Source organism: Alosa sapidissima, chromosome 8 (assembly GCF_018492685.1).
Source record: "Alosa sapidissima isolate fAloSap1 chromosome 8, fAloSap1.pri, whole genome shotgun sequence".
NCBI lineage: Eukaryota > Metazoa > Chordata > Actinopteri > Clupeiformes > Clupeidae > Alosa > Alosa sapidissima.
Genome location: NC_055964.1, coordinates 17,072,504 through 17,098,330, shown reverse-complemented (window position 1 = coordinate 17,098,330; position 25,827 = coordinate 17,072,504). Strand labels below are relative to the sequence as shown.

Sequence of the window (25,827 nt, the reverse complement as noted above, 5' to 3'; positions counted from 1 at the left end):
GAGAGACTCAGCATCAATTTGTACATGGTTTAAAAGGTTAACTGCTCTCGTATTTGACTTATTTTAGCCCTGGCTCTTGGTCAGTTTCCCTTTTTTGCAGATTTCTTGCACTGGCAGTAGGAAGCATGTAAATCATCCCGAAATTAGCTTCTTAAACTAATGTTTCCTGGCATTGAACTCTCTCTGACTAAATTACTGTAACCATATGGGTGAAAGTTAACATGTTTGAGTGAAAGGATCTTCGATGTAGAACCACACTGCTATAACTTTCTCTCCCACTGGATGTGAGCGCTTTACAACTATATCTCATCTCTGTCAGTTAAGTCCTTCACTCCCTAAATCTGGTCTGACTGGACGTCAGGATGGACAAAATCTAATGTAGGGTATTTGGCTTGAGAGCACACAATCTGACCAGTACCCATGCCCGCCGCTTATAAAGGAATTTGGAGATGAAGAGAGTTTGTGTGCTAAGAAGGGCAATGTCTTAATTACTAGCCTGTGGTGTTTCATGTCCTTTGGGTGAATGCGTGGTCATTTTCTTGTGGTTCTTATGACATTACATGGTTTGCCATATTTAAAGTAGCCTGGCCCTGAGTGAAAGGGTAGGCCTGTGTTTCATGCCCTCCTAGATAGCATGAAACCGTATGATTTCTATCTGTCTAAACAGGAGGTGCTCTGCTTCAGGCAAAAGAGAGCAACACTTCAGATTGTTTTCCTTCAGACGAGTGTCCACTACAGTGAACTGACTAAACTGAAATTTCATATCATAAGTAAGACGAAGTAAGAGGGGAATTTTTGAGCACTGATTTTTTTTCTCTCTCTTCTCAAACCACGTGGAGGGGGGGGGGGCTTTCAAATTCCACCGTTTCTTTGCCCTCATCTCGTCTCCTTTGTCTTGAAAGCTGTCACTGAAGGAGAGGAGTCAAACACAAAAATAACATCTGCGGTGATAATGAGGTGGGGGGGCCAAATGAATAATTCTTTCTGTTTCCCTCTCTTCTCTTGCAGTGTGACAGCGAGAGCGACATTGATGACAAGGTAAGCTTTATTTCCCCCCTATGTGTCTTGTTTACTTTTTCCAGCCACATGATACAGTATGTGCGGCTCACCCTGAGTGTCAATCCCTGAGTTTTTGCCTCAGATAAATAAGTCTCTCGTTGGCGTGGCAAGATGAGAGGTAGTAGAAGGTAGTCGTCGACACGACTGTTGATCATTTGCATTTGACGTGAGAGTGGAGGGGGGGGGGGGGGGCAGGGGAGCACAAGGAGAGGCACTTTTCAAAAGGGAATGGGGATGCAGTTTTCAGGGGTGGGGTAGGGAGGGGAGGGAAGGGCGTTTGGAAGGGAATGACAGTGAGTGTCAGTGTTTCGGGGATGTCAAGCAACATTTCCTGTTTAAATTTTAGGTCCTCAAATCTAGTTTGGGGTGAAAAACAGCCTCCAGTATGGGTGAAAGAGTGATGCATTGTTTGAGCTTGCCTGAGACGTACATATTCATACTTTGCTGAATTATTACCGCTGCTTTTGCATTTGCATGAAAAGCCCATTTTGTCATTTTGTGATAAAATGTGCTGTAATGCCATTGTGAGTAAACATTTGTCACTGCGGGAGAGGGTGCAGGTAAGTGATGGATAATGGAATTAGATGCTGGTTATTTATATTGATCAGAAATTGGACAGCTTGGCACACAGCACTGGGGAGATGGAGTCCTCTCAGCACTCTCTTATTCTCATGTCACATTATTCTCATCGTCATTGATTATGGTCAGGAAGATGCCCCGTAATGAGATTGATTTCGAGTCTGGGGCGCTGATTTTATTTGACAAACCCAAGGCTACAGTCTCCTCTATGTGCGTGCGGATATCAATAGCAAGTGTCTCTGTTCAAACTCAAATAGACGTTTATTCATGTGGAAATCCGGTGCTGGGTGGTTTTGGTTGCACTAACAAACCTGGAAACTTATCAACTTCAAATGGTGCTCTCTGTCACAATGCCTTTGCATAGTCATCTCTCAGTGAAGATAACACCGTTTATGACTGCCACCATAAAAATGTTGACCCTTCAATGGATGCCTTACACGTGTTAATTCCACTGCAGTTAAACAATTACTCACTTGTAAACGAATGAGATAGCATTGCTAATCTCCAGTAAGCTTTCCTCCCAGCTCTGTGGAAATGTCTGCACCTCGCCCCATAAATAATGCATTGATAGCGGGCGCAATTTGCATTAACCGTAGCTTGGCAGTCAATAGCCTTTTATCTCTTCATTGAACCAAGGAGCCTGGGCGGCTGCATGCTGTTTGACACGACAGGAAGAGGGCTCACGGCCCTGTCGGATCCCATCCGGCTCACTAGCCGCGGGCCGGGGGGTGGCAGGCGGGGAGGTGTCCGTGTGCTCGCTGTCCTCAGGTCGACCTGACCGACTGACCTCCCTGGAGCACCTCCGCCACAGTACATGACTCCGTCAGGCACCTGCCACATGGACGTGTCATTATGTGCAAGCCCCCTGAAAATGGAAATGCCAGATGTCTTGGAGGGGGTGCTTTTTTTCCCCCTCTATCCTTGTTTTTGCATTTTGTTTTACATGTTGTGTCGGAGCATGTGGAAGCAATTGCTTGAAGGGAATTCAAAATGCGGGCTCTCTCTCTTTCCCTCTCTACCTCCGTCTCTTCCTCCATCCTCTTCCAGGCACATCCATCAGGTTTTGTTTTCTTGTCCGTCGTGAAAGACCTGGTTGGAGACGGAGGGGGTTTGTGAGTAGGAGGGAGTGGGTCATTTGAGTGCAGCATGTTGATTGACTGGCAGCGAAATCTTACTAAACAATGGGAGAGGGGGGCCTGCTCTCAGAATGTGGCAACGTCCACAGAATGCACATCACTCACTCCATTCTTTTACCCAGAGCTGCACTGAGGCAGTGCATAGGAGAATGGCCTTCAAATCCGACAGGTTCTTCAGTTCAAGAAATACAGTTTTTTACCTAATGTCAAGGTCTGTCATTTCGTTTGCAGTGATGTTGGTACGATTGGACAAAGATGTTGTCCATTTCACCGTCCTTATGAAAGGCAATGTCCTTTTTCCAGAAATCACAGTAGCAGTTTGACTATATCCACATCTGAGCACACATCACTTTGAGACTCTCCAGAAAGTTATTATAACCACTGCAAATGTGGACCTTCCTTCAAAAGCCTGCATGATTGTAAAATTGCTGTCATTACACTCTGAAAGGAACACAACATGCGTTTAAACTGCTGGAGACAGGTTACGTCCCATAATCAACAGCCTTAAGAGCAGAGAAAACATACTTTTTATATAACTCTGCACTATTGAGAGTGAGGTTTTTCCACTTGGCAAAAACGAAAACTGTCATGTGTAATTGTGCAGACTTTACAGATTGCCAACCTGTTAATTTCCCGGCACTGAAGAAGCAACAGGTGCCTTCTCCTCCTCCGACTCCAGGGGAAACAATGGTGCCTTTCACTTCTTATCAGGGTGCACCTGAACGCCCACATTTGTCAAGACTTAACAGATTACCCTAATTAGAATATTGCCTGCAGGTGTGCCTATTGGGTGCAATCAGTTGTGCTGATTTGAATAAACAGTCTTGCGTGTAGATATAGCAGACCAGAAGGTAGACCCTGGGCCTGTACTACGAAGGGAGCTTAACCTACCCAGATGTAACCCAGGGTTACTTTGTTAAACCAGGGTTGACAAAACCTGGTTATCTTAAGTGGTGTTAATTGGTACTACGACGCTGATTATGAAGTTGATTTGTTGAGCCGGGGTTAACCTGTGCACGTTCACATAAAAGGGGCGGGTTGCAGCGCAAGTCACCACTTTCAATGATGACGCAATCACCTTATTTTACGGATGAGGAATGCACAATTATTATGACAAGTTATGAGGAATTAAAACCCACTCTACGACAAAAATCAAATACGTCGGCAGTGAGCAAAGCAAGGCTGTTGGCAACGTATTACAGATCGGGTAGCCTAAATGCCTAAAAGTAAAGTTTTATTCCCACATGTTCTTCAAATATGTGTTACGGAGGATTAGTAGCTTACGGAATGTCTGAAATGAGTTGAAATAATTAAATAGCCTAATTTGAGTTCATAGAAAGGCCTACAGATGCAACCCAATTCAGAAGTAGGCATATAGATTACAGTAATAAGGATAATTGAATGTTTAAGTAGCCCCCCTTGACTGATTTAGTGTATGCCTAATCCTGTGAACATTTCAGATGCAACACCATTGCCAAACGCACATGGCAGCAGGTGAAAATGAAACACAAAAACATTATTCAGAATAGTAGGTTTATATAGTTATAGCTTGCATTAATATTTCTTAATTATGAAAACATGTAGGCCTAGCTTATAGCCTTCACTTGGCCTCTGTTTTACAGCTAACAAGAAACAGGTGTCTTCGAACACTACTGTAGGAGGAAAGGCACCAGCGTGTTTTACAGTAGCAGAGGAGTTGGCCATAGCAAATAATAGTGGAAGGCCGATTATGGAGGGGGTTGAGGGAGGCATTCGGTCGGATTCTGGTGCTGTGGAAATGTGTAGCCTTTATGTGCAGGGTACAGTAATATGACATTCAATTCAACAAGTTTGTTAAAATGGTGATTTTTATTTATTAGGCCTACTGTAGGCTATGTCCGATTTATTTTAGGCTATTCTTGCTCAGATGTTCAGCATACTGTAGGCCTACTGTATGTCTGATTTATTTTCGGACATACAGTATTCTTGCATCACCGATTGAATACATGAATGTCCACGTACGGGCATTGCTATGAGACGTCTTCCTAGATCATCTGACAAAGATAACGAATTCCCTCGGCTGACAATCTATATCTTCATAGAGAATATCATCCGGGTAGGCTATATATATTTTCTGGCGGTCTCTAAAACCCCTCGCCCTGCGAACAGAGTCCCTCGCGATTTGCGCTCCAATGTCGTATGGATCATCCAGGTACGCCGACATGTCTCGGGAGAAATTGTTAGTGGAGGGGTGGTACTTATAAAGGGTGTGGTTAACGGAAACCTCGGGTTAACCAAGAACATAACCTGGTCGGAGCAGGTTTGAGATGCAGCGTAAATTGCCATGGCAGCATACCTCGGTTGAAACCTATCCACATTTCGTAGTACGGGTTAATCGGGAAGTTAGGCTACACGTGATCAAGTTACTCTCGAAGTTACCCAGATAAGCCAGAAACCCCGCTTCGTAGTACAGGCCCCCTGTTTACATGTACATGGTTATTTTGAAAAACGGAGACGTTTCCCTTTGTTTGTGATTTTTGTTTACATGCAAATGGAGAATTCACCTTTGAAAACAATTCTTTCTAAAAACTCCGGTCAGAGGGGAGATTTTGGAAAACTTTGTTTGCACGTTTGCATGTAAACTGAGAAAGTTTTTAGGCAGCCAACGTCACAGTATGCGCCAGAACTTGCACCTGCAATAAAAGTGAGAGAGTTATGGTTACATTCTCATTTGGCTATGGTGATCATGAATGCATTCAGAGTAGCAGTCGCATTTATGTTGGTGCAAACCCTTTTCGTCTGTTTGCATTTGCAAATACAGTTCAAAAGAGAAAGAGGAAGTGATTCATTGCTGTTATTGCTATTTTCGGGATTCTGATTGGCTAACGTGGGCTTGAGCTTCTAGTTACACTGCACAGGTTTGGCATGCTCTTGACTGCATACACAGGTTAGTGTAAACAAAAACTTTTCTGAAAACTGACAGGTGTGCACGAGGTTATTTTCGAAAAAGGAGAGGGTGAAATATTGTTTATAAAAAATAGCCGGCCACATGTAAACATAGCCTTAAACTAAATGGTAGCATTGGAGTGCATTCAAATCCTATCTAAACCACTTGTGGTCCTTGGACCTGTGTAAAGGGTGTCATGGTCTCACATTAAGGCTTGTGAAATAGTCTCATCACTTACTGGATTAATAATCTGATCATGTCAGTGTTTTGAATGAATCTAACTAAAGAATGGAAGCAGGCCATGAAGAGTCTCCAGGCACTTTCTGTATGAGTGCTGGTTTTGAGTACACTCAAAGTGCTCAGTGTCTTGTCACATGTAGTCGACTGTGCACTCTCACATCTGTTTTGCGTTGAATTCCTGAGGGCCACAAACAAATTTTGCATTGTGTGGATATTTCCTTGGGTTTGGCTGGCTCTCCTCAAACATGCATTGTGGCATGTTGGAATTGCCAGGCTTTTTGATAGTGTCTCATTGTGGTGGAGTATGCAACCCTCTGGGAATTAAAAATCATGTAATTAGATTCTACATGATACAAGGTAGCCTATCCAGGTCTTACAAAATAGACACAAGAGGTTTGCTTAAAATGCATGTTGTAATCCAAGGCCTTTGCTGGGATGTATCATATTATTCTTGGAATTGATGTAATGACATATCTCAGGCATTTAAACTGAGGATTCAAGTTTAAGAGTGTTGTTGCCAGTTGAACACCAGTCCTGGCCTGTTAAAGATCCCTGGAAAAGCCAACCAACAGGCATAACATCTCCACTAACAGCACAATAGAAGTCCTTACCCAACACAACCTTTGCTCTTGACCCAAGTACCATCCATAAGGCCTCAAATTGCTTTATGGAGAAATGTTTTCTTTGTTTTATGTTCCTTTCAGAAGTCACGTCATAAATCAAGGCCTGTGCATAACTGTGCTCAATTAAATGTTCATAAATAGTCAAACCACATGTTGTTTAAAGGGCCTCTTTAACAGAGGCCCTTTCTATTAAACAAAGACCTCTGGAATGCTATGGGTTTCTTTTGGGGGTATTGCTGCTTTATTGGATTGTACATGGTGTCAGTTAAGTTCATGTATTTTTGTTTACTGTGGTCTCTCTGACTTCTACTATTGATTAAACATTAATTATGCCATGGCCCTAAGAGCATGTGTTGCTCATTATGCACTTTTGCGAGGAAATCTTTATTTGAATGGCGGTGTTGTCTAATGTTCATATTTTATGAAACAGGGCTTCAGAGGGCAGCCTAATATCTTTAAGAATATTTCATTACAAAAAAGTCAGCACATTTACAGAGTGTGTTTTTGCCCACATGGCCGTCAATTAGATATTTTTATTTTGCCCTAAAACTGTTTTGTAGGAATGCAGAGATTGAACACATCATGTGCACTTTGACTTTTCGCCATGTGCAACAAGACTGAATATTTTCTATCTTGATGAACTTTGTGCCTCCAACTTACTTTCAGAGAATGCTTAGTGAAATCTGAGGGGAGTATTTGAAGCTTAAAAACCACACAATTAATGTGGCTAGTGAATGACATTCTTTGTTCATGTTTATGTTCATGGTAGCAGACGCTTTTGTCCAAAGAGACATACAATCAATGACATCAATGAACATTACATTAACATTAAAATTAATGGTTTATAGCAAAGTCATATTGCCTAAATAAAACATTAAATTAGCATTAACAGTTGCTATTCAGTACATAGATTATTGCTTCTGGTTGGAAGTCCTGTGAAAACAGAACACTGGTTTTTCCAGTATGAACTTCATCAAAATACTTAGACTAACAAGCTTGTATCAGTGCTAACAATGCTGTGTAAGTTTGCTGTTAGCTAATTAGCATGCTATATGCATACCAAAACTTGTCTCTGGCAGGCTTGTGTATCGTACACAAATAGTACAATACAAATAGTGGATCTTGTACATTTCTCTCTTGGTGTTGGTGGTAACAAACAAAACAACCTTTCTTTTAAAACTTGAAAGCTTTTCATATGGTGCTCCCGTATTGGGTTCAGAGCTGTGGCTCTTTTAAGCAATGGCTTTCTTCTTTTGCAGTGGAACAGTTAAGCAATTTAGAAAATCAAAGGGATACTGAGATGAGGATATGATTTGAAGACAGCTCAGTGACAACAGGAGGTAGAAAAACACTAATAATCAAAATGGGGATTGTGTGTCTGCAATCTACCCTTTAAGAAAATGTCCATATTCATGTGAAACACCATAAGTGGAAGATGCTCTGAGAGCTCCTAAAGAAGCCCTATGCAGGTCTGGTTATTCCTTCGCTGTTTCTGCGTTTTCGCTGGATTTGGGCTCGCATTTTTCACGACATAGCTCCCCCTGCAGCTTCGGTAGCAAGTGACTGCTACGCTAAACCCCCACTAAACCAAGCTAAACACATACAGGGCTCACAATAAAACGGTCGAGCAAACACACTACAAAAACCGTGTTAACCAAGTGTTATTAATCTTATATCTAGATCAAAAAATCTAGTTGGTATTGTTTTCAGTATAAAAAGAGTTACCTAGCGCTTTCGCGTAAAATCATTTGACTTAATTTAAGAATAGTTTGATTTATTTTAAGACGTCTCACCCTGAAAACAAGCAAATTTGTATGCCAGTGCATTAAGCAAATTTGTCCTAAAAACAAGCAAATTTGTCTTGATAAGGCTCCATAAAATAAATCAGAGTCTTCTTAATTAAGTCAAAATGATCTTATGAGAGAGGGCTAGGGTAAGTCTCTTCATACTAAAAACAATCCCAAATAGATGTTTTGATCTTTAATATAAGTTTAATAACACTTAATTAGATTTTATTTTTTGCAGTGCACATTGTTCAAGAGATTATCAAACCACATTACAAAAACGAAGTTCACCCAAGGGTAGGCTACTTACAATTTCAACAGCAACAAAGCCAAGTCGGCGTGCGTTTTGCAGTCTTCTTAGAAACTACAATCTGACTACATTTGTGGATACTTCCGCTGAGTCACATCCGGATTTACTCGTTCCGGGTTCAGAAAGTTGCATATTCGGTTTTTCCGGGGAGAAGTGATAGAGGGAGACGAAGCACCCACCAAACAACCCAACCCAAAAAGTGTTGCAGAACCATCAGAACGACTCTCAACCTGCATAATTAAGGTCATTTTTGCTAAAATTGTTGCATAGGGCTTCTTTAAGAGAGAGGGGGGGGGGGGGGGGGGTCCTTGAAAGGAGCCCAGACCACACCAGCCACAATGTGTAACTAAAGCGATCAGTTGTCGCTATAGTTACACTATAGCTGTGGTACTAGATCAGTTGTACCACATATTATGTGCCTGCATACCTGTTTGGAACTGATAGAGCTGACAGCAGACAAGCCCAGATGCAGTTCTGGTAAAACTGTCACTTGCAATACATCAAGAAGCATCTAAAAATGTGCTATGATAATGAAGGAACTCTTAATGAAGTTCATGTGAGTGGTCTATTGATTTTGGAGCTATGCATTCAGTGGAGTTTAATGATTACATTCCAGTAGGATAAATTATGTAACCCCAGTATTATAAGTGTTTTTTAACTCTCTCACTTTTAATAGCAAATGGATTGTTTGGACTGTAAATGTATAGTCTACCCAAGGCTGCTATTCTAGTGACAGCATCATTTTAATGTGATTTCTCAATGTGATTCGTTTGTCCTAAGTTTTTTCCCTTCCCCACTTCCCCAACAAAGGAATATGTCAAGATCTGACTACAGTGTCACATCAGATGTACACAGCTATGCTCATTAAAGTCAGGTGTATTTGTGGAGCACTAACTGGCAAATAACCACAGAAGTGAATTTCATTCCTTCCTATTCCCAGGACATTTTATCCTATTCCAGGCATTACCATATTCCTATGACTGCTACTTAATGCCTGTCGTACTTTCCCTGCAGCGAAGGGAAAGACCTTGACTGACACATTAATTCCTGCTTCTCTTATCTTCCGGTGTGGAGAATGAATGCAGTATCACATAGATGATGCCTTGCTGAAAGCTTATCAGTAATGGCTCGTCGGGCACTATTCTCCTAGGTATAGGTGTTGTATCAAGGGGTGTCAGTCTTTTTTCCTAAAGTAGCATGCGTCTACACATGCACAACATGTCTGAGCAAAGCCTGTGCGTTTTGTCCACCGCCCACCCATTTTTTGTATTCCCTGCGTCTCTCGGCCCCCTTTATCTTTTGGTTTGCAAAATGAAAATGAATAATAATGTGGTCTTTTACCCTCCACCCTCCTCCCCAGACCGCATCCACCGGCAGGTTCCCCCTCTGACTTTTCATATTCAATAACAAACGGCCCACCCACCAGGTCGTTGACAGGCCTAATAGTTTTTTATGGAGGTTCTTAAAAAAAAGGACGAAGCGGCTTAATGTTTCGACACAAGTGATCATCCGTCCTCATCTCTTTAATGAAATTAGATTAAGCGCACCTGGGAAAGAGCTGAGAAAGCAGAATGCCTCGCCGCCGCCTTTAATTTAAAACCAATTTGCAAGCAATATTCTCCCCAGCTTGGGATCCTGAGCGGATTCAAAATGGAGGAAGAATAAGATCGCACCGGCACTGACTAGTTTAATTCCTGTCCCCACAGGCGGTGGGAAATTATAACTGACACGTACGACAGAGACTTTAATATGTAGATGTCATTTTTCTCCCGTCTGACTTTGTTTGTCTCAGCCGCAAGGAAAAAGGGCAGGCTTGCACAGCCCTGCGTCACCATGTTGGTTCTAGAGTAATTACAATGGTCTGGAAACACTTTTCTGTCTAATTTATATTAGGCTGTTTTCAATGTTCTCTCTTCTCCTGTTTCTCCAGCTCCAATGGAAGGGTTTCTTTGGTTGTCAAGGGATACATCTGTTGTACATTAGGTGCACAAATGTGTGGTGAGCCTTGATCACTGCTTTAAAGGTCTATTTGAATTCCAGAGGAGGTATTCAAGTCTCAAATGTGTGTTTGGGTACTCTTTTGTGAAGGTTATTGTTTTGTCACTGGACAAAGATCCAGGATTTTATTACAAACTGTGGCCGTCTGTGTGGATGTTCTTGAATGTTCTCACTGAGACTTTGGAATGGTCACTTCTGAAAAGGACTGGACAGACAGCTGAGGAGGCACAGCAGGAACATGCTTTAATGATTTCTCAGGATAGGCAGACCCTGTGACGAGCCAAACCAAAGCAGACCCAAGGACATTTCACTGAGAGAAAGTGTCCATCAGAGAAACCCAAATGTCCAGAACAAAGCACCTTAAGCAGTGTTTTTCATAGATTTTCTTAAATGTTATGGTCTAGAGAAGACCTCAAAGACAACACATATATTCTCAAAGCTCCTAGTGCCTGGGTTTTTTATCTTGGAATTTCTACAAACTCCTTGAGATTTACAATATATTGGAGCCAATTAGGAACCAATTTCCATGTTTCTGTCAAGCTTGTACCTTTCTAGATATTGGCTAGTCTTACTAATGAGAGCAGGGTATCTAAGGTCTGACCTTACCGGCCTGTTTTTATTCATTTACAATTAGGTTCAGACTAACAAAAGATGTTTGCGTTTTGCTCAAATCTTCTGACGAAGCTTGAAGTGACCCCAGTGCTCTTGGCTTAATGATTCACTTGTTGTGTTTGATTATCCTAAGTTAAGCCTGTGATGAGCAGGCTGTTTAAAATGGCATCCGTGCTGGAATGCTTGAGTATATTTCCTCTGCTGATGAACGGGGTTTTCAGGCAAGCTCATTTTTGGGATATCACAGCCATTTTGTTTTTTTAAGGACTAGTGTTTGAATAACTAGCCAAGCACTATAAACATTTTTCCACATCAGTAATAAAACCAAAATTGAGTCCATATTGGTTGCAGATGTCTTGAGGGAAAAAAGACGTTTCTTATGCGTATGTGTGTTAGATTTTAGCATTTCTGATCTTGCGTAAACATAATGCTTAAGTGCCTTTTATTCAATAAACATTGGTGGACTCTAATTACTTTCAGATTTCCTGTGTCTTGAAATAGAAGACAGGGTTTGTATGTTTGGAGCAGGGGCATGGAGACTCAACATGTGCTACTCTGGAGAGAGTGAGTGAGACTTGGTTTTCCTTTCCAAGAAATGGCATATGCAATTTGGGCCAGTGTACAATACCTCCCCGTCGTCATTAATCCATGCCATTCGACATCAAATTTTCCCCCCGAAGATACAAAGCTTTTGAATTTGTGCCTAAAAGCCATTGCTAGCACCAAGTGTGCAAAGTTTGGCATTGCACTATATAAACCGGGCTAATAGCTGAGCTAGCCGTTTTTGTGAGTTCTTTGATTTGTTCTTTGTTTAGAGGAGGAGGAGGGGGAGGAAGTGTTAACTTATAATTAGTCACCGAAGTGATGTATTTTGTTTTTCTTCTCCCTGCTGTGTTTTCATGGGAACTTGCCTATTTACATGCCAGCGCTAATGCTCTATGTCGTCTTTGACTTAACGCAGGAAAATATTATGCCGTTAAAAAGCATTAACCATGACAAATATGTTTGACTGCAGGGGCATAGCCATGGAGTGAGTTGGTGACTGAATGTCATTTATTTCCAGGGCCATTTGGACCCAAAAAAAACACTCCCCTTTGTAAACCAGAGCAGCATATGGTGATGTAAACCTCGCTGACATGGTCCGGCTCTCCCAGTGTGTGTCATGCTGTAAAACTACATGTCAGTTTCCACTTAGCACCCCGGCAACGCTTTAGAAAGGCATAAAAAGAAGGAAAAAAAAAGCAACAACACACACACATCCTCTCCAAATGTCCGCCGCATATGCCAGTCGGAGAGGGGGACAGGGCCAAACCTCAAGCCAACGAGCCCTGGAGTCACTCTGGCTTCCACGGGAGCTCTCTGCAGGCTTGGCCGTCTGATGTGGGGAGCTTTGAGAGGCCGGGGGAAGGCAAGGCGGCCCTGGGAGAGCGAGGCGGTGCTGTAGTGCCTTACCAAAACACACAAGACCCAGCTGCCTTCAATTAAGGCCCCGCGAAAAGAAAAAAAACGAGATGTGGAGGCCCTCGTGTGAACAGCCGTGCCCCCTGTCTTTGATGTGCCTCGGCGAGGGAGAAAGGTGCAGGGTTTTTTTGAAAGATTACAGGAAAAAATAATTATTGTATCAAAGAGGCCTTCATAAAACTTTATAGGGGATTGAAAGGCACTGGGGAGGAGGCCTGTGGAAGCAGGTTCCTAACGATCCCAGCCACCCAAGCTCGTTTGCCAGGGTCTCCCCTTTCCCGAGCAGGCTTTAATGATCTGGCATGCCTGGCTAGTTTCATGACTTCAGGCTAGTAGGTTTCCCTCACCACTGCTTTTTTTTTTTTGAAGGAGTCGTGGCCCTCTGGTTGGTTCATTTGCGTAGCCTAGCTCCAGCAAATTTAGTGCTAACACCCTACACACACACACACACACACACACACACACACACACACGAGTCGTGGCCTTTTTCCCCATGTCGAGGCTGCAGTGCTGGAGCTGGCATTTCAACTGCCACCCGGCTGGCACCCTGGATAGGTTATCGGGGCCCTCGATTAAATTAATTTTACTTCATTAGCGCGAAACCTGCTACAGTTGGAGCGCCCGCGGCGCTGCCAGAGGGGGAGCGACTGGGCCCCGGCTCGTCTCTGGCTCAGCAGCGACAGCGGGGTTGATGCTCTGAGAGGAGCTAACACATGGCTCTGACAGCCGGAGCAGGCAAGCGCACGCGGGCGGGCGTTGATGGCAGGGAGGCCTGCCAAACGAGGGGGATGTGCGTCAGTAGCTTCGGGGGAGCTCAATCAACACCCCCGGCACCGCGAGCGAGAGAGAGCGAGCAAGCAAGCACATCGAGAGGCTTGTGTCTGCCTCCCCCTCATTACTCCCCCCTCACACACAGACACACACACACACACACACACACACAAACACACACACACACATACGTACACACACCATGCATGCATGTGCTTGCAAGCTTATTTGAGCACATGGTGTAAAGAGGCCCCAGCCTCTGTGAAGTACATTTGATCTGCCTTTGGAGCTGGTACTTCTCAGTTTGGTCTGCATAATGTGTATAGTCCTTATAGTGGAAAGGTTGTGTAATGGTACCAATGGATTCTTATAATGCTTTGTGAATGGTGTGTAAATACAACAGTGTTTTTTAGCACATGTGTGGTGTTATTTTTTCAAGGTATATGTTAGCTTATGTTATTGCCGCTATGTTAGGTTAGGCTATTGCTCGTGTTGCATCATCGTCAGAAAATCATTTTTCTTCTTTCATGGAAAATTATTTGTATTAGAAAAACACCTTTTGTAGGACATTAATATTTAGCAGACCTTTTTGACTTGCAGCATTGCTTTACCTCCCTGCTCCTTTGGAGATTTGCAAGAGAGACCTGATAAATAATTCATGTCCAACGATAGACTGTAAACCGTAGGAAAAGACAAGCCATGCGCCTCTGTTTAATAACTCCATTTTGCTCAAAGGGAGAACATCGATAAATAAGACAATGCAGACCTTAACTAATGCTTGCTGACTAAGTTTGCATAAAAAAGAAGAGGAGATGTCCTCACCATGTACTTTGGTTGTCAGTCGTCTGAATACTTATTTTGGCCGGAGCAAATGTGGTTGTTCCAAGGCCACTCAGCCAAGGAGTGACACATAAATTACTACTGTTGGTCTGAAAATGGATCTGAGGGCGGCGGTCTTGGAGCTGAAGCCACAGATCACAAAGCTCTTAAGGCTCAAGACTCAACCACCCACCGAAAATAACACTATTATGGTGGAAGGGGGGGGGGGGGGGGGGGCTACAGGGAGGGGGGCAGGGGGAGGGCAGGCTTCTGAGTTGACCCAGGCTCTAGTGGGAGTTCACTGATAAATAAATAACTGGGAGTAAATAAATAAATAATGGCAGCGGTAACCCCAGCTAGGACTCTGGTAGCCTGAGGGTGGTAAGTTTTGTGTCTGCCGTCGACGAAAGAGCACTTTGATCAGAGAAGTGTCTGAAGATTCGTTCCACATCTGTACAGAGAAAACGAGCTGTAAACTGCCAAGAAGCATTTTAATGACGGTTGGATTATAAAATGAAAGAAGGCTCCAGATGGCAGGCTGCGCAGCGGCTGTGGTTGGGTTTTTTAACTGCTTTTTTATTGATAAAATATGGGGTGAAAAATTGCGTGGGGCTTATTAGGCGTCCCACTGTGATGTTGCTCAGCTGGCCAAGCTGCTCGCTGTGGACTCCATCCAAACATGCTTCCATAAATTTTTAGCAGTGCCTTTAAATCTGCGAGATCCTTGCTTGTTAAGTCCAACCCACCTACTACCCCCCCCCCCCCCCCACACACACACACACAAACACACACATACATGCCCTCCCCCAAACATCCAGTTCACAGTCCTGCCCCCACCCCCCCTCCAATAGACACATGCACACACCCATAGCTTCCCCCCCCCCCCCCCAAATAGACACATGCACACACCCATAGCTTCCCCCCCCCCAATAGACACATGCACACACCCATAGCTTCTCCCCCCCCCAATAGACACATGCACACACCCATAGCTCCCCCCCCCCCCCAATAGACACATGCACACACCCATAGCTTCCCCCTCCCCCCCCCCAGCCCCTTATTCGAGCATTGTCAGTTGAGCTTTTTTGAATGCCCAGATGAAAGCTGTTAGCTTTGCTTCATAAAGATGGTGGTGGTGAATGAGGAGGAGTGTGTGTGTGTGTGGGGGGGGGGGGGGTAGGTCGGGGTTGTTTCAGGGATGGCGGAGAGTCCCACCCTTAACGACTTAATTCCTGCATGATTTCATTAGCCTCTCGCTCTTCCTGACGCAAAGCTAGTGAGCCCTGATTAATCAAATATGCTGCTTGCTGCACCGGTGCCGGCCGTCCAGGGGCCCTGCCGTCAGGGTCGGCGACAAAAATAGGAGGGAGCGCAGAAGAGTGCGGGCAGCACCAGCGGGCAGACTTACGAGCCAAGAAGGGGGGCCGGGGGGGGGCAGAAAGACCGTTTGGACTCGACCAGCGTGACATGAGCCGCTGAGTTAATGCCCCTGGATTGCATGAATAGCAGTCAGCGTTTGAAAGGATGGGAGTATTCCCTTTATAAACAGAGGGGGAGGTATATAAAGGCCAGTGATGCCTTGCCTTGATTTATAGTGGAGGCCTTCAATGAGCTTTTTGTGCCGTGTGCTCTCTCTCTGCAGAGGTCATTTAAAAGTCAAGGTAGCTTGGGAATGGAGACTCATAAAATATTAAAAAAGCACAAAGATCCATGGTATGTTATGCTCATTTTTAATGATGTGCATTGTTATGTTTTTGATACGCATTAAAGATGTCGCCAGAGTGATTATTTTTGATGGTGCACTCACTGCCATTCTCTCTAAATATTAATAATTTACCACATCTTATTTATTTAAAAGTTACCTGCGATGGAGAGTGAATCATGACCCATCGGGCCGTGTGCACAGAAGGTTCTTCTGTGAATTGCTCCTGATGCAAAAAAGTAAAATCTGGATTACTTCTCATAACCCAAACACGCGCGCACGTGGCGCCATCATACTGTATCTCATCAGAGATAATTACTGTTGACAGCACATGACAATTACAGCCGTTTATTCCCTCCTTTGTCTTGTCACGCGCCTCCAAACTGCCATCATCCACCTTGGAAGGTCTCCTCGCATCTGCTCTCTTCTCCTCCCCAGGCCCAGGGAGTTAGCAGTAAAATGATGATGGGGAACTCGCTGTGTGCCTCTCTCTCTCTCACTCTCTCTGTCTCTCTGTCTCTCTCTCTCTCTCTCTCTCTCTCTCTCTCCTCCCTCTTTGCCTCATCCCACCATTTCAATGGAGAAAAGGGACAGCCGCCGACAGCTTAATGGACTAATTTGTAACTGCGAGCGAGAAAAACGACTCATCGGACGCATTGTAATTTGACAGAGACTGGCAGCTCAGAGACAGACTCTGATGCCTAAACCACCAATGCCTCCTCTCTCCTCTCCTCATCTCTCTCTCTCTCTCTCTCTCTCACTCTCTCTCTGTCTTTTCCCTCTGCACCATCGTCGCCATCAACCCCCCCCCCCCCCCCTTACATTTTTCTCTCTCCGCTTCAAACGCTTCCTTTGTTTCTCTCCTCGGAGGATAGAAGAAAGGACCGAGCAGGGAGAGATGGCTGGTCGAGCGTGCTGCAGTGTGCCGCAGCTCAAAGCCCCTGGCTCTGTCATCGTTGTCTTCCTCCTACCTCTCTTCCAGGGGAGGGACACGAGGGAGTTGAGCATCTCGCCGCTCGCTTATGTATGCATTTGAAGTCCAGGACGGATGGACGCCCCTGGGGACTGTTAAAAATGAATAGAGGCTAGTAATAGGAAAGACGTTTGAATCCCCCCCACCCCACCCCCCCACTCCCACCATAAGTTATTTATCAGGGGCCCTGAGTGGTAGAAAAATACTTGAGAGTGCTCTCCTAATGCAGCGTTTGATGACTCGTAGGACCCGTTCCAGGAAGCGCCTGGTTGTAAAACAGGAGAAACATTAGCAGAACGCTCTCAGGAGAGGATGCTGGGATTGAGGAGACGAGCGCTCCGAGGCCTCTCTCCCGCCCCCATCGCAGCAGTCTCTTCGGCGTGTGGGGGGTTGGGGTAGGCAGGTAGGTGGCGGGCATCAGTGCCAGACAGCGAGAGGCGTGGTAATCTCACCTGGCAGGACGCAGGGGCACCCGGTCCATCTGTAATCAAGTCAGAAGTGGCTCTGAGTCACAGACTCTGTCTCACCCACACAGGGGTAATGAGGCAGACATAAAGATGGAGCAATACAAAATGGTAATAATGAAAATGTGTAAAGCCATGATTTATTATATTTCGCTCTCACTCTCTCTCTCTTGCTCACTAGCTCCCCTCCACTTTCAGTCTCTCCCTCCCTCCCCCCATCTCGCTCTCTCTCTCTTCCACTCCTATTTCTCTTCTCCACCTGCTACTGAAAATGACCTTCAGCAGCTCTGAAATGACTCATAACAGGTTATGTTGCGGCGAGACAGGTATAAATTATACACCGCGATGAGCATCATAAATGAAACATGCCGTAACACTGTAATGAAATTCAAAGAGGATCACAACCCCCCGAGCCCTCCCTTCTTCCCTCTCACACACACACACACACACATACGCATACACACACTTTCTCCCTCACACACACACACACACACACACACATATACACAGATTCACCATGATGATGTGATCATAAGGAAAGTGACCACCCCCCCCCCCCCCCCTCCTCATTTTGTCAAATGACACCATCTGACCTCTTATCACCCGCGGAGCTGGAGAGATCAGATGTCAGATCCCAGCGCCGGCGAGCGAGAGACCCACGTCCGTGTCATCTCAGCTGGCGGCCTTTGAACAGGGCGAACCAAATGGGCGCTGAACTGATCACAAAGTTAATAAAGGGCGGCAAATGACATGACAGGTTCATTTCCATTAATTGCTCTTCACGGCTCTCCATGCACACTTTGTCTCCGGAGCATCTGTCAGCCAGCGTAATTCTCACGGCCCCGACTTGCCTGCAGCCACCACTGGTTTGCCGCTGCGCACTAGCTAGCTTATTGTGTGCTCTAAGCTCACACACACGCATACACAGACACACACACACTCCTGCACACGTACAGTAGGCACACAAGCCGTAATCATCCATATGTCTGTATTGATTGGTGGCCTGCTCAACTCCCACCTGCAGATATTTCAGGCGTCATATTTCCAGCCCCAATGCTACATACTGCTGTACACTTACATAATATCAAAAATACAGGTCTTCATGGTTTGATCATCTCCTTCTCAAGATAAAAACAAACTTGAATGGTCAATGTCCTCCATTGTTATTGAATTTCTTTATGGGTGGAATGAGGCAATAATAACTCCAGATGCAGTCCTCTTATGTCCTGTAGAGCGAGCCAATCACTTCTTTACCGTTAAGAGCCAGAGGAGCATCTGCAATTCGGCTGGATCCTTTTATAAGGTCACCATGTGTCTGCCCATGGGTCCCCCAGTGTGATGTCTCTCCCAACCCTCACCGCCACCACCGTTTATACCAACTGGTTATTGCACTTCCTGTAAATGTTAGCTGTTCCAGGAATTGTTACTGCCCTCATTAACCTGGGGCATCTGGAGGTGGGCCTGCATTAACGGTGCGACCATATATACTAGTGGCCCATAAAGTCCCCGATGGAGTCCAGCAGGCGGGGCAGGACCTTGGGCAGTGACCCTGGTGGAAATCATAAAACATCACGGAAGGCGACTCCCGCCACTGACCCGGCGGAAGCCCATGATTTTTGGTGTCAGTGGTCACAGAACGGAAAATGACGACGCTGGGTGTATAGTCAGGGCCTTCAGAACATTAATGTAGCGTGAAAAGAGTCACTTATGGTAGGCACACTATATAGAGTGGTTTTACTGGGCGTTTTGGTGCCCAGTGGACTACACAGTCAGAGACGCCCCGTGGACTTGGTTATTGGATATATGACACTGTGATTATTCCGCACAGTGCTACATCCGTCATAGGGGAAATAAGTTTTGAAAGCTTAATGTACATGTAAGCTTCCTATTCTTCCTATGCTGGTGTCCATTCTGTGATTGTGGCAGAGTAACAGTTGGTCTCTGATGATGGTTTCTGCACGTTTTCACTCTGCCATTATTGTACAGAGGATGAAATGGTGACAGTTATTGTATTTGTGGCCATATCAGTTGAAACTGTGCTAGCATCGTGCTGCAGTAGACCGACGTGTATGTACTCTTTTGTCTTGAGGTGAGAGACTTCATGTAGTGAGGTAAGAATAGGCCTGTAAAACCATCCACACAATATATGTATTAAGATGGCACACCGTAGACAACTTAACATTTGGTAAATGGGTACAAACATAGATTTTATCCATTTCTTGGATATGCTGCATATGTCATAAATCTGATCACTTTTATGTTTCCTCTGTTCCTGCAAATATGAAGCTATTACCTTTACAGCCTTTTATGCACAATAACGTGCTGCAGTTCATTGAAGGAAGTAAAATAAATTGATGTGGAATGCGTATTTTAATTCAGTCCCTGCCATTATATCTTGGCTCTGCTCGGGAGGTTAAAGGCTCAATTACAGCAATCGAATGAGCTATTATTACTCTCCCTTGCATCATGATGGAAAAGGAAAATATCCTACCGTTCATTTTTTAAATTGGCATCCACCACCTTTAAAATGTAGCATTGCATACTATATGATTCCCTGATGTGTGTCAGCGTGTTTGGGAGAGAAAGTGTGTGTGTGTGTGTGTATGTGTGTGTGTGCGTGCACGTTTGGGCATGAATCTCTTCCAAGTTGTGGTTCTCCTCCAAAGATCAGTGTGTGTGTGTGTGTGTGTGGTGGTGGTGGTGGGGTGGGGGTGGGGGGGGGGTTATGCGTGGCTGCTGTGACTGATGGAAGTGGAAAGGGGGAGGGGAGGAGGAGGGCAACCAGGACACGAGGAAAGGGGGGCAGTTTAACAAGCTCTAGATTGTTAGTGACAGGCAGATACTTCAACACTTAAAGTAGAAGCTTTGATTTAATCACAGACCTGTCATTTGTTATTTGTCTGCCTCCCGCTGCCAGGGCTGCAGCTGATCAACTGCTTGCTCCCCAGAGACCACCCCCACTCCCCTAACCCCCCCCCCCCCCCCCCCCCCCCCCCCCACGTCTAAATCCACCATACAGATTACAGCTCTGCGCCATCTCCCCATCCAGGGCACTGAGGATGACGTGTGGGTTGTAGTAGATTGCGAAAATGGGGGGATGGGGAAGATAGTGGGTGGACGACACACAAAAAAGAAAAGAGGCAAAGAGGAAACCACGATGGAGGAGAGAGGGAGAGAGAAAAAAAGGAAAGGGGGTAAAGGCGAACCGGGATTCGCCCGAGGCCTACTAAAGATCATTAATAGCACTGTCAGAGAGCTTGCCAGTTGGTTAGCTTCTCATAAATAAAGAATGAAGTCCCCCCTCAGCTTCATTAATAATGCCTGCTGTAGCTATTTTGTTGCATTGTACCTTAAAGGGGACAGAAAGGTGGATAGAGTGTGGAGCCGGAGAAGGAGAGGAAGAGGGGGAGGAGGTGTGATGGGGCTGAGAGGAGTGTGCATCAGTTAGGAAGGGAAGGGGAGGAGGAGGAGGGGGGGCCCTTGCACTCGCTGGTAATATGATAAGACAGGCCTCCAAATTAGCAATGAACGTCTGATACCATAGCACAGAGTCAATTACTCTCTGCAACCGAGGGAGGGAGGGGGGGGGGGGGGGGGGGGTGCTGGGCAGCTGACAGAGGGAGGCCAAAAGGGAAGAGAAGAGAAGGCAATATAAAAGGTGCTCTAGTGAAGCTGAGTTATTTAAAACTCTCCCTGGTCTCGACTCCAGATGAGCTGCGCCGAGCCGCGGCCAACGTCAGCAGACAATCACCGGCAGCCTTATTAGAGGCGTATTCATCTGGAGGAGAGCCTCTGCCTGACCGAGGTTGGCGGGAGCGAGACGGGAGGATGTGGGGTCCGCTGGTTCTCCCCGGGCCCCAGAACATTAGGGGAAGACAAAAGCGATGAGGTTCCGCGGGTCACTCGGCAGCTAAGAGCATTGCCTTTTAATTAGGCGAAAGGATATGATTATTTTATAAGGGGCCATGGTGTGCTGTTCGCCTGATAGCAGTCAAAGTTGCTCATTAACCCCTCTCTCTAATGCGTTATTCTGAACACGGCCCAGCCTGAGCCCTCAGATAAAGGGATCAGCCCAAATCTCAAATGATTAGTCTCTGTGGTTTCTAGATTTCTGCTCTTTTTTCTCTCTTTCTTTTTCTTTCTTTCTTTCTTTCTCTCTCTGTCTGTCTGTGTCTTTCACCATCCCCCCCGATCTCTCTGTCTTTCTTTGACCCTCACTGTTTCCTTGGTCACCCACCACCCCCTTTGGCTTTGGCGAAGGCTTTTCGAAGGTGGGCCTTAGAGAAAGAGAGCGAAATAGAAACTAAAGAGCCAGAGAGAGGCAGCCATTGCACTGCTTGGCGCTCTGCCTCACTTCCCTTTCTCTCTCTCTCTCTTTCTCTCTCTCTATCTCTCTCTTTTCCCTGTCTCCTTGCCTGAGTGCAGAAATAAAAAGGCCTGCTCTCAGCCCTCCTGCATGTTTTACACATCAAGCCAAGCAGTGGGAGATGGGAGGGAGCTTCAAAAGGCATGATGTATGATTTTATTCAGCTGCCTCTTCTGTTCTCTATTAAAGCTCTTTAAAAGGTGATCGATTGGCCCCTGAACTGAGGTTAAAGTCATACACAGATATGCGTTGAGCGTCGGAATTCTTGATGGCGGTGACCTTAACAGATGGAGAGAGTGTGATGTGCTTGGTTTTGACGCTGAGGGGGATGCGAGATGTATGGTTGTGAATTTCCACTGTTCTTTAATAGAAATGGTTAGGAGACGTACTGCGATAGATTTCGCCCCCAAATGGCCCCCGGCATTCTCGTCTGTCTCTTCCATTGTCCAGAAGTGTCAAAAGACAGGGAGGGGATGTGTAGGTCTTTTTGATGGCTAACAGCATAACAGATCACGCTAACAGTCCTTTTTCAACTCAACATATTTGTCAGTTTGGCTAAAATGTTCATATTTATAGATATAGGGATATGTCCTTAAGGTATGGCCCCAGCTCCTCGAGAGAGGACACGACTGGCGTTCGCAATTTACAACAGCACTCAAAGGAAGTGAGTCGTCAGCTGCATACTTGGAGAAGTTTTCCTTTGCTGGTCTGCCAAGGAAACATTCTGATATGTAATCTCTGGATAGAGGCATGGCAGACGGACACATGTGCGAGTGCATTTTTCTTCACTCTTGACCTGTAATTGACTGCGCTCTGAAAATTCACACAGCTGTTTCTCCTTAAAGACAGGGAGGGGGGGTGGGGGGTGGATGATTTCCATTGTTTCAACTAGACGTTTGGGTGTCCCATTGCTGTAGTGGTCCATTCTGCCCAAAACATGTCAGCGACGTTTCTGTCTCGCCACTATTTTCCTTTTAGGTGATTATGAGGTATTTTATTGAATGGTCCAATCATTGGTTTCTCTGAAGGAATGGGAATATTTGAAATGTGTCTTGTGCTCCCTCCAATATCCCAATGTTCCATCTCGGCTAATGATGAAGAAATGTAACGGCATTAATGGAATACGGCCAGATCATTCTGTGCACTTTGGGAGAAGGCCTTGAATAATTCTCTCTCCATAATGGTTTTGAAGGATGTGAGAATTCGGAATATGTATATTAAACACGTCCATCATTCGCTCCCTTTGTGTCCGTTAATTGTAAACACAAATTTATGCAATAGACATTATCTAAGACCTCTTCATCAAGGAGCAATTTAAAACGTAACTGATGGTTACTAAGGACAATTAGCTTGCAAGAGGGAGGCACAAATATTCATAATGCCTCGCTTCCCTCGCTGCCCATAAATATTCATAGTCATTCTAGTGCGTCCATCAAAAGGAACCAATGAAAAACATTCCATTAAGGGATAAGGGAGAGAGCGCTGAAAACATGTTTACATCCAAGAATAGAGGTGGAAAGCATTTTTGGATAATTCTAAATTTCCTCTCGTTACCATTGTGATTGATCACTGCACCGCTCCCTTGTCATCGCCTTGTAAGGACCAATATTGCGATCCTCCCTTGGGTTCTGTTTTTTGTTTGGGGAAATCTGGAGATGGAAATGGCACACAGCTGCAGAAAGAAAGCAGGTCCTGGAAAAAAGGGGGTATTGGGGGGGGGGGGGGGGGGGGGGGTTGCCTCTCCCAACGGAGCAGTGGCATCACTTCTTAAAGTGTGCATGCTCGTGACAAGCAAGCCCAAATCATCATTGATGTTATTTATTTTCAAATGTTTCCCGCTTGACAGGCGACATCTTGTTCCGTGCGTGTCCCAGGGGGACCTTGGCGCGCGGCGGCAGAGGCAGCGCAACAGCAGCCTTCTCCGGCTCCGTCAGCAGCCGACAGCAGCTCGGCGCTGACACCAAAGCATCAGGACTCGCTAGAGACGCGCGCGTGTGTGAGGAATTTGTCACAATCTCCCGTCTGGCGAAAACACGAATGCACTCGCCGTAGTTGTTTACACACCTCCAGATCTGTCGAGGTGGTTGTCGTGCGCGTCAACATCCGCAGCGATGCCGCTACACTGACAGCTGATGGCTGCTGTAAAAAGTGGCTGAGGAGGATGAGGTTTTCCCACAGATAATAAGCTGAGGAGACAACCAAAAAAGTGGGTGTTAAAAATAAGGTTGCGCATATCTGTCAAAGCTCAAGAAAACGAGGTAATTACTCCTAAATTGTTGAGTTCCTACTCCACAAACAGGTTTCTTTTCTGTTACAAACGTCCATTATATCAATGTTGCTACAATTACTCCTAATGGCTTTTCATTGTTTTATATCACTACAGATTTAAATCAACAGGAATGGTTTTCATCACATTTTGTGAGAGACTAGCTCTCAACACACCACTATGTCATCTCTATTTTTATGTGTGTGCAGCTGTGGTAAGGAAGACTTGCATTTGAGGAGACCACCACCATTTCTTTGATTACCATTGTTGACTTTCACCTTTTGGCCAATCCATTTGTTTGTGTGTGTGTGTATGTTTGTGTGTGTGTGTGTGTGTGTGTGTGTGTGTGTGTGAAGGCCCTCTGCCCTGTGTGAGCTCAGAGGATGTGGGGGGTGGAGATGAGGGACTGAGCGTGGCGGCAGGTAAACCAGCCGTGAGCAGCAGGCCCGGTCCCTGAACACCGCGCTGCTGAAGGAGTCCATTTGTCAAAGCACCTCGGAGGAGCGGCCGGCCGCCGGCGCGAGTGCATTACTGACGGCTCCTGCGGGGAGGCCCCACACCTCCCACACTCCTCGCACTCGCCCCGCTCACTCGCGCTCTCACACTCCTCGCTCTCGCTTGCCTGCTGCCCAAGGTGCTCCATCCAGTCAGCGGTGGCCAGCTCGGAGCTGAGAGCCTGCCGAGTGGACAGTCTCATTTATAACCTGGCCTCGGCCCACTCCAACCCCCCACCCCCCGCCCAGTCCACATCCAGCCTCCAGCCCCAGACACGCACCAGCACTCTGGACTCCTTTTTCTCTGAACCACCCCAAACCCCCCCAATTCTCCACCCACCCAGCTAATGGGCTGACTGGGAGAGCACAGGTCTCGCCTATCCGTCAACATGTCAGAGCAGACAATGCAGAGAGGGCTGAGTGTTTCAGGCTGCGCTCACAGGATGTTATCTAAGCTTTGCCGAGCGTATTCATGGGGGGGGAGAAGAAGGAGGAGGAGGAGAACAGGAGGAGGTTCCTGGCTCGGCAGACAATCGCGATGTTGCCGTGGCGACGAATAAGTGTCTAACCCAGTCAATTCCATTGGCTCTGGCCCCTCCCTCTTGGTTTCAACTCCTCCCCCGAGTTGAATGACCTTGTTCCTCCTTGTTTCCAGGGGACTGCCTTTCCTAAATGGCCTGCTTGTGGTGATTGACTGGGCTTGCTTGGTTTCATCCTAGAGCTGTCGGTTTGGTCAAACGTAGGCTTCTCCCCATGTTTTCAGTGATTTACCTGTGGGAGTGTGGTCTTGGCCGTTTCTCCCCCCTCTTTCCCTCACTCTCTCACTCTCCATTTCTTTTTCGGTACCGAGTGAGACTGCGTTGATGCACAGCTGGGTCCTTGAGGGAGTACAAGTTTTGTTTGTGTTTTGTAAGGACGTAAATCAGTTGTAAGATATAGATTGAACTCGGAGGAACTGAAAATTCCTCTGGAGCCTAGAACAACTTCACTAAATAAATCTGAAGTGAAAATGCATATGGGGCTATAAACTGCAGGAATAGAGGCCTGATTGTTCTCCAAGAGGAGAGGATTGGATTTATGCATGCAACATGACGGCGTGTCAGGCAGTATCGCCAGCAAAGAAATGGTGGGAAAATATAATAATGTCTGTATAGTTCCAGTATTGTTCAACTGCTCTTATTGATATTGTATTTTACTAGGATTCGATTTAGTTATATTTCTGCAGTCCCTTGGCCCGAGCACAT

General features: G+C 45.6%; 1 protein-coding gene across 10 annotated transcripts in view; it reads left to right on the top strand.

The window, feature by feature from the left end:
• fbrsl1 (fibrosin-like 1) overlaps positions 1 to 25,827 on the top strand; it is a 235,266-nt gene that overhangs the window by 146,789 nt on the left and 62,650 nt on the right. For 9 of the 10 annotated variants that reach the window (XM_042100135.1, XM_042100138.1, XM_042100137.1 and 6 more), the window contains one exon: positions 1,009 to 1,038. The exons of the other annotated variant lie outside the window; for it this stretch is intronic. In XM_042100135.1, coding sequence (XP_041956069.1) covers positions 1,009 to 1,038 — 30 coding nt within the window. The remainder of the gene's footprint in view (positions 1 to 1,008; positions 1,039 to 25,827) is intronic. 10 annotated transcript variants of the gene reach the window in all.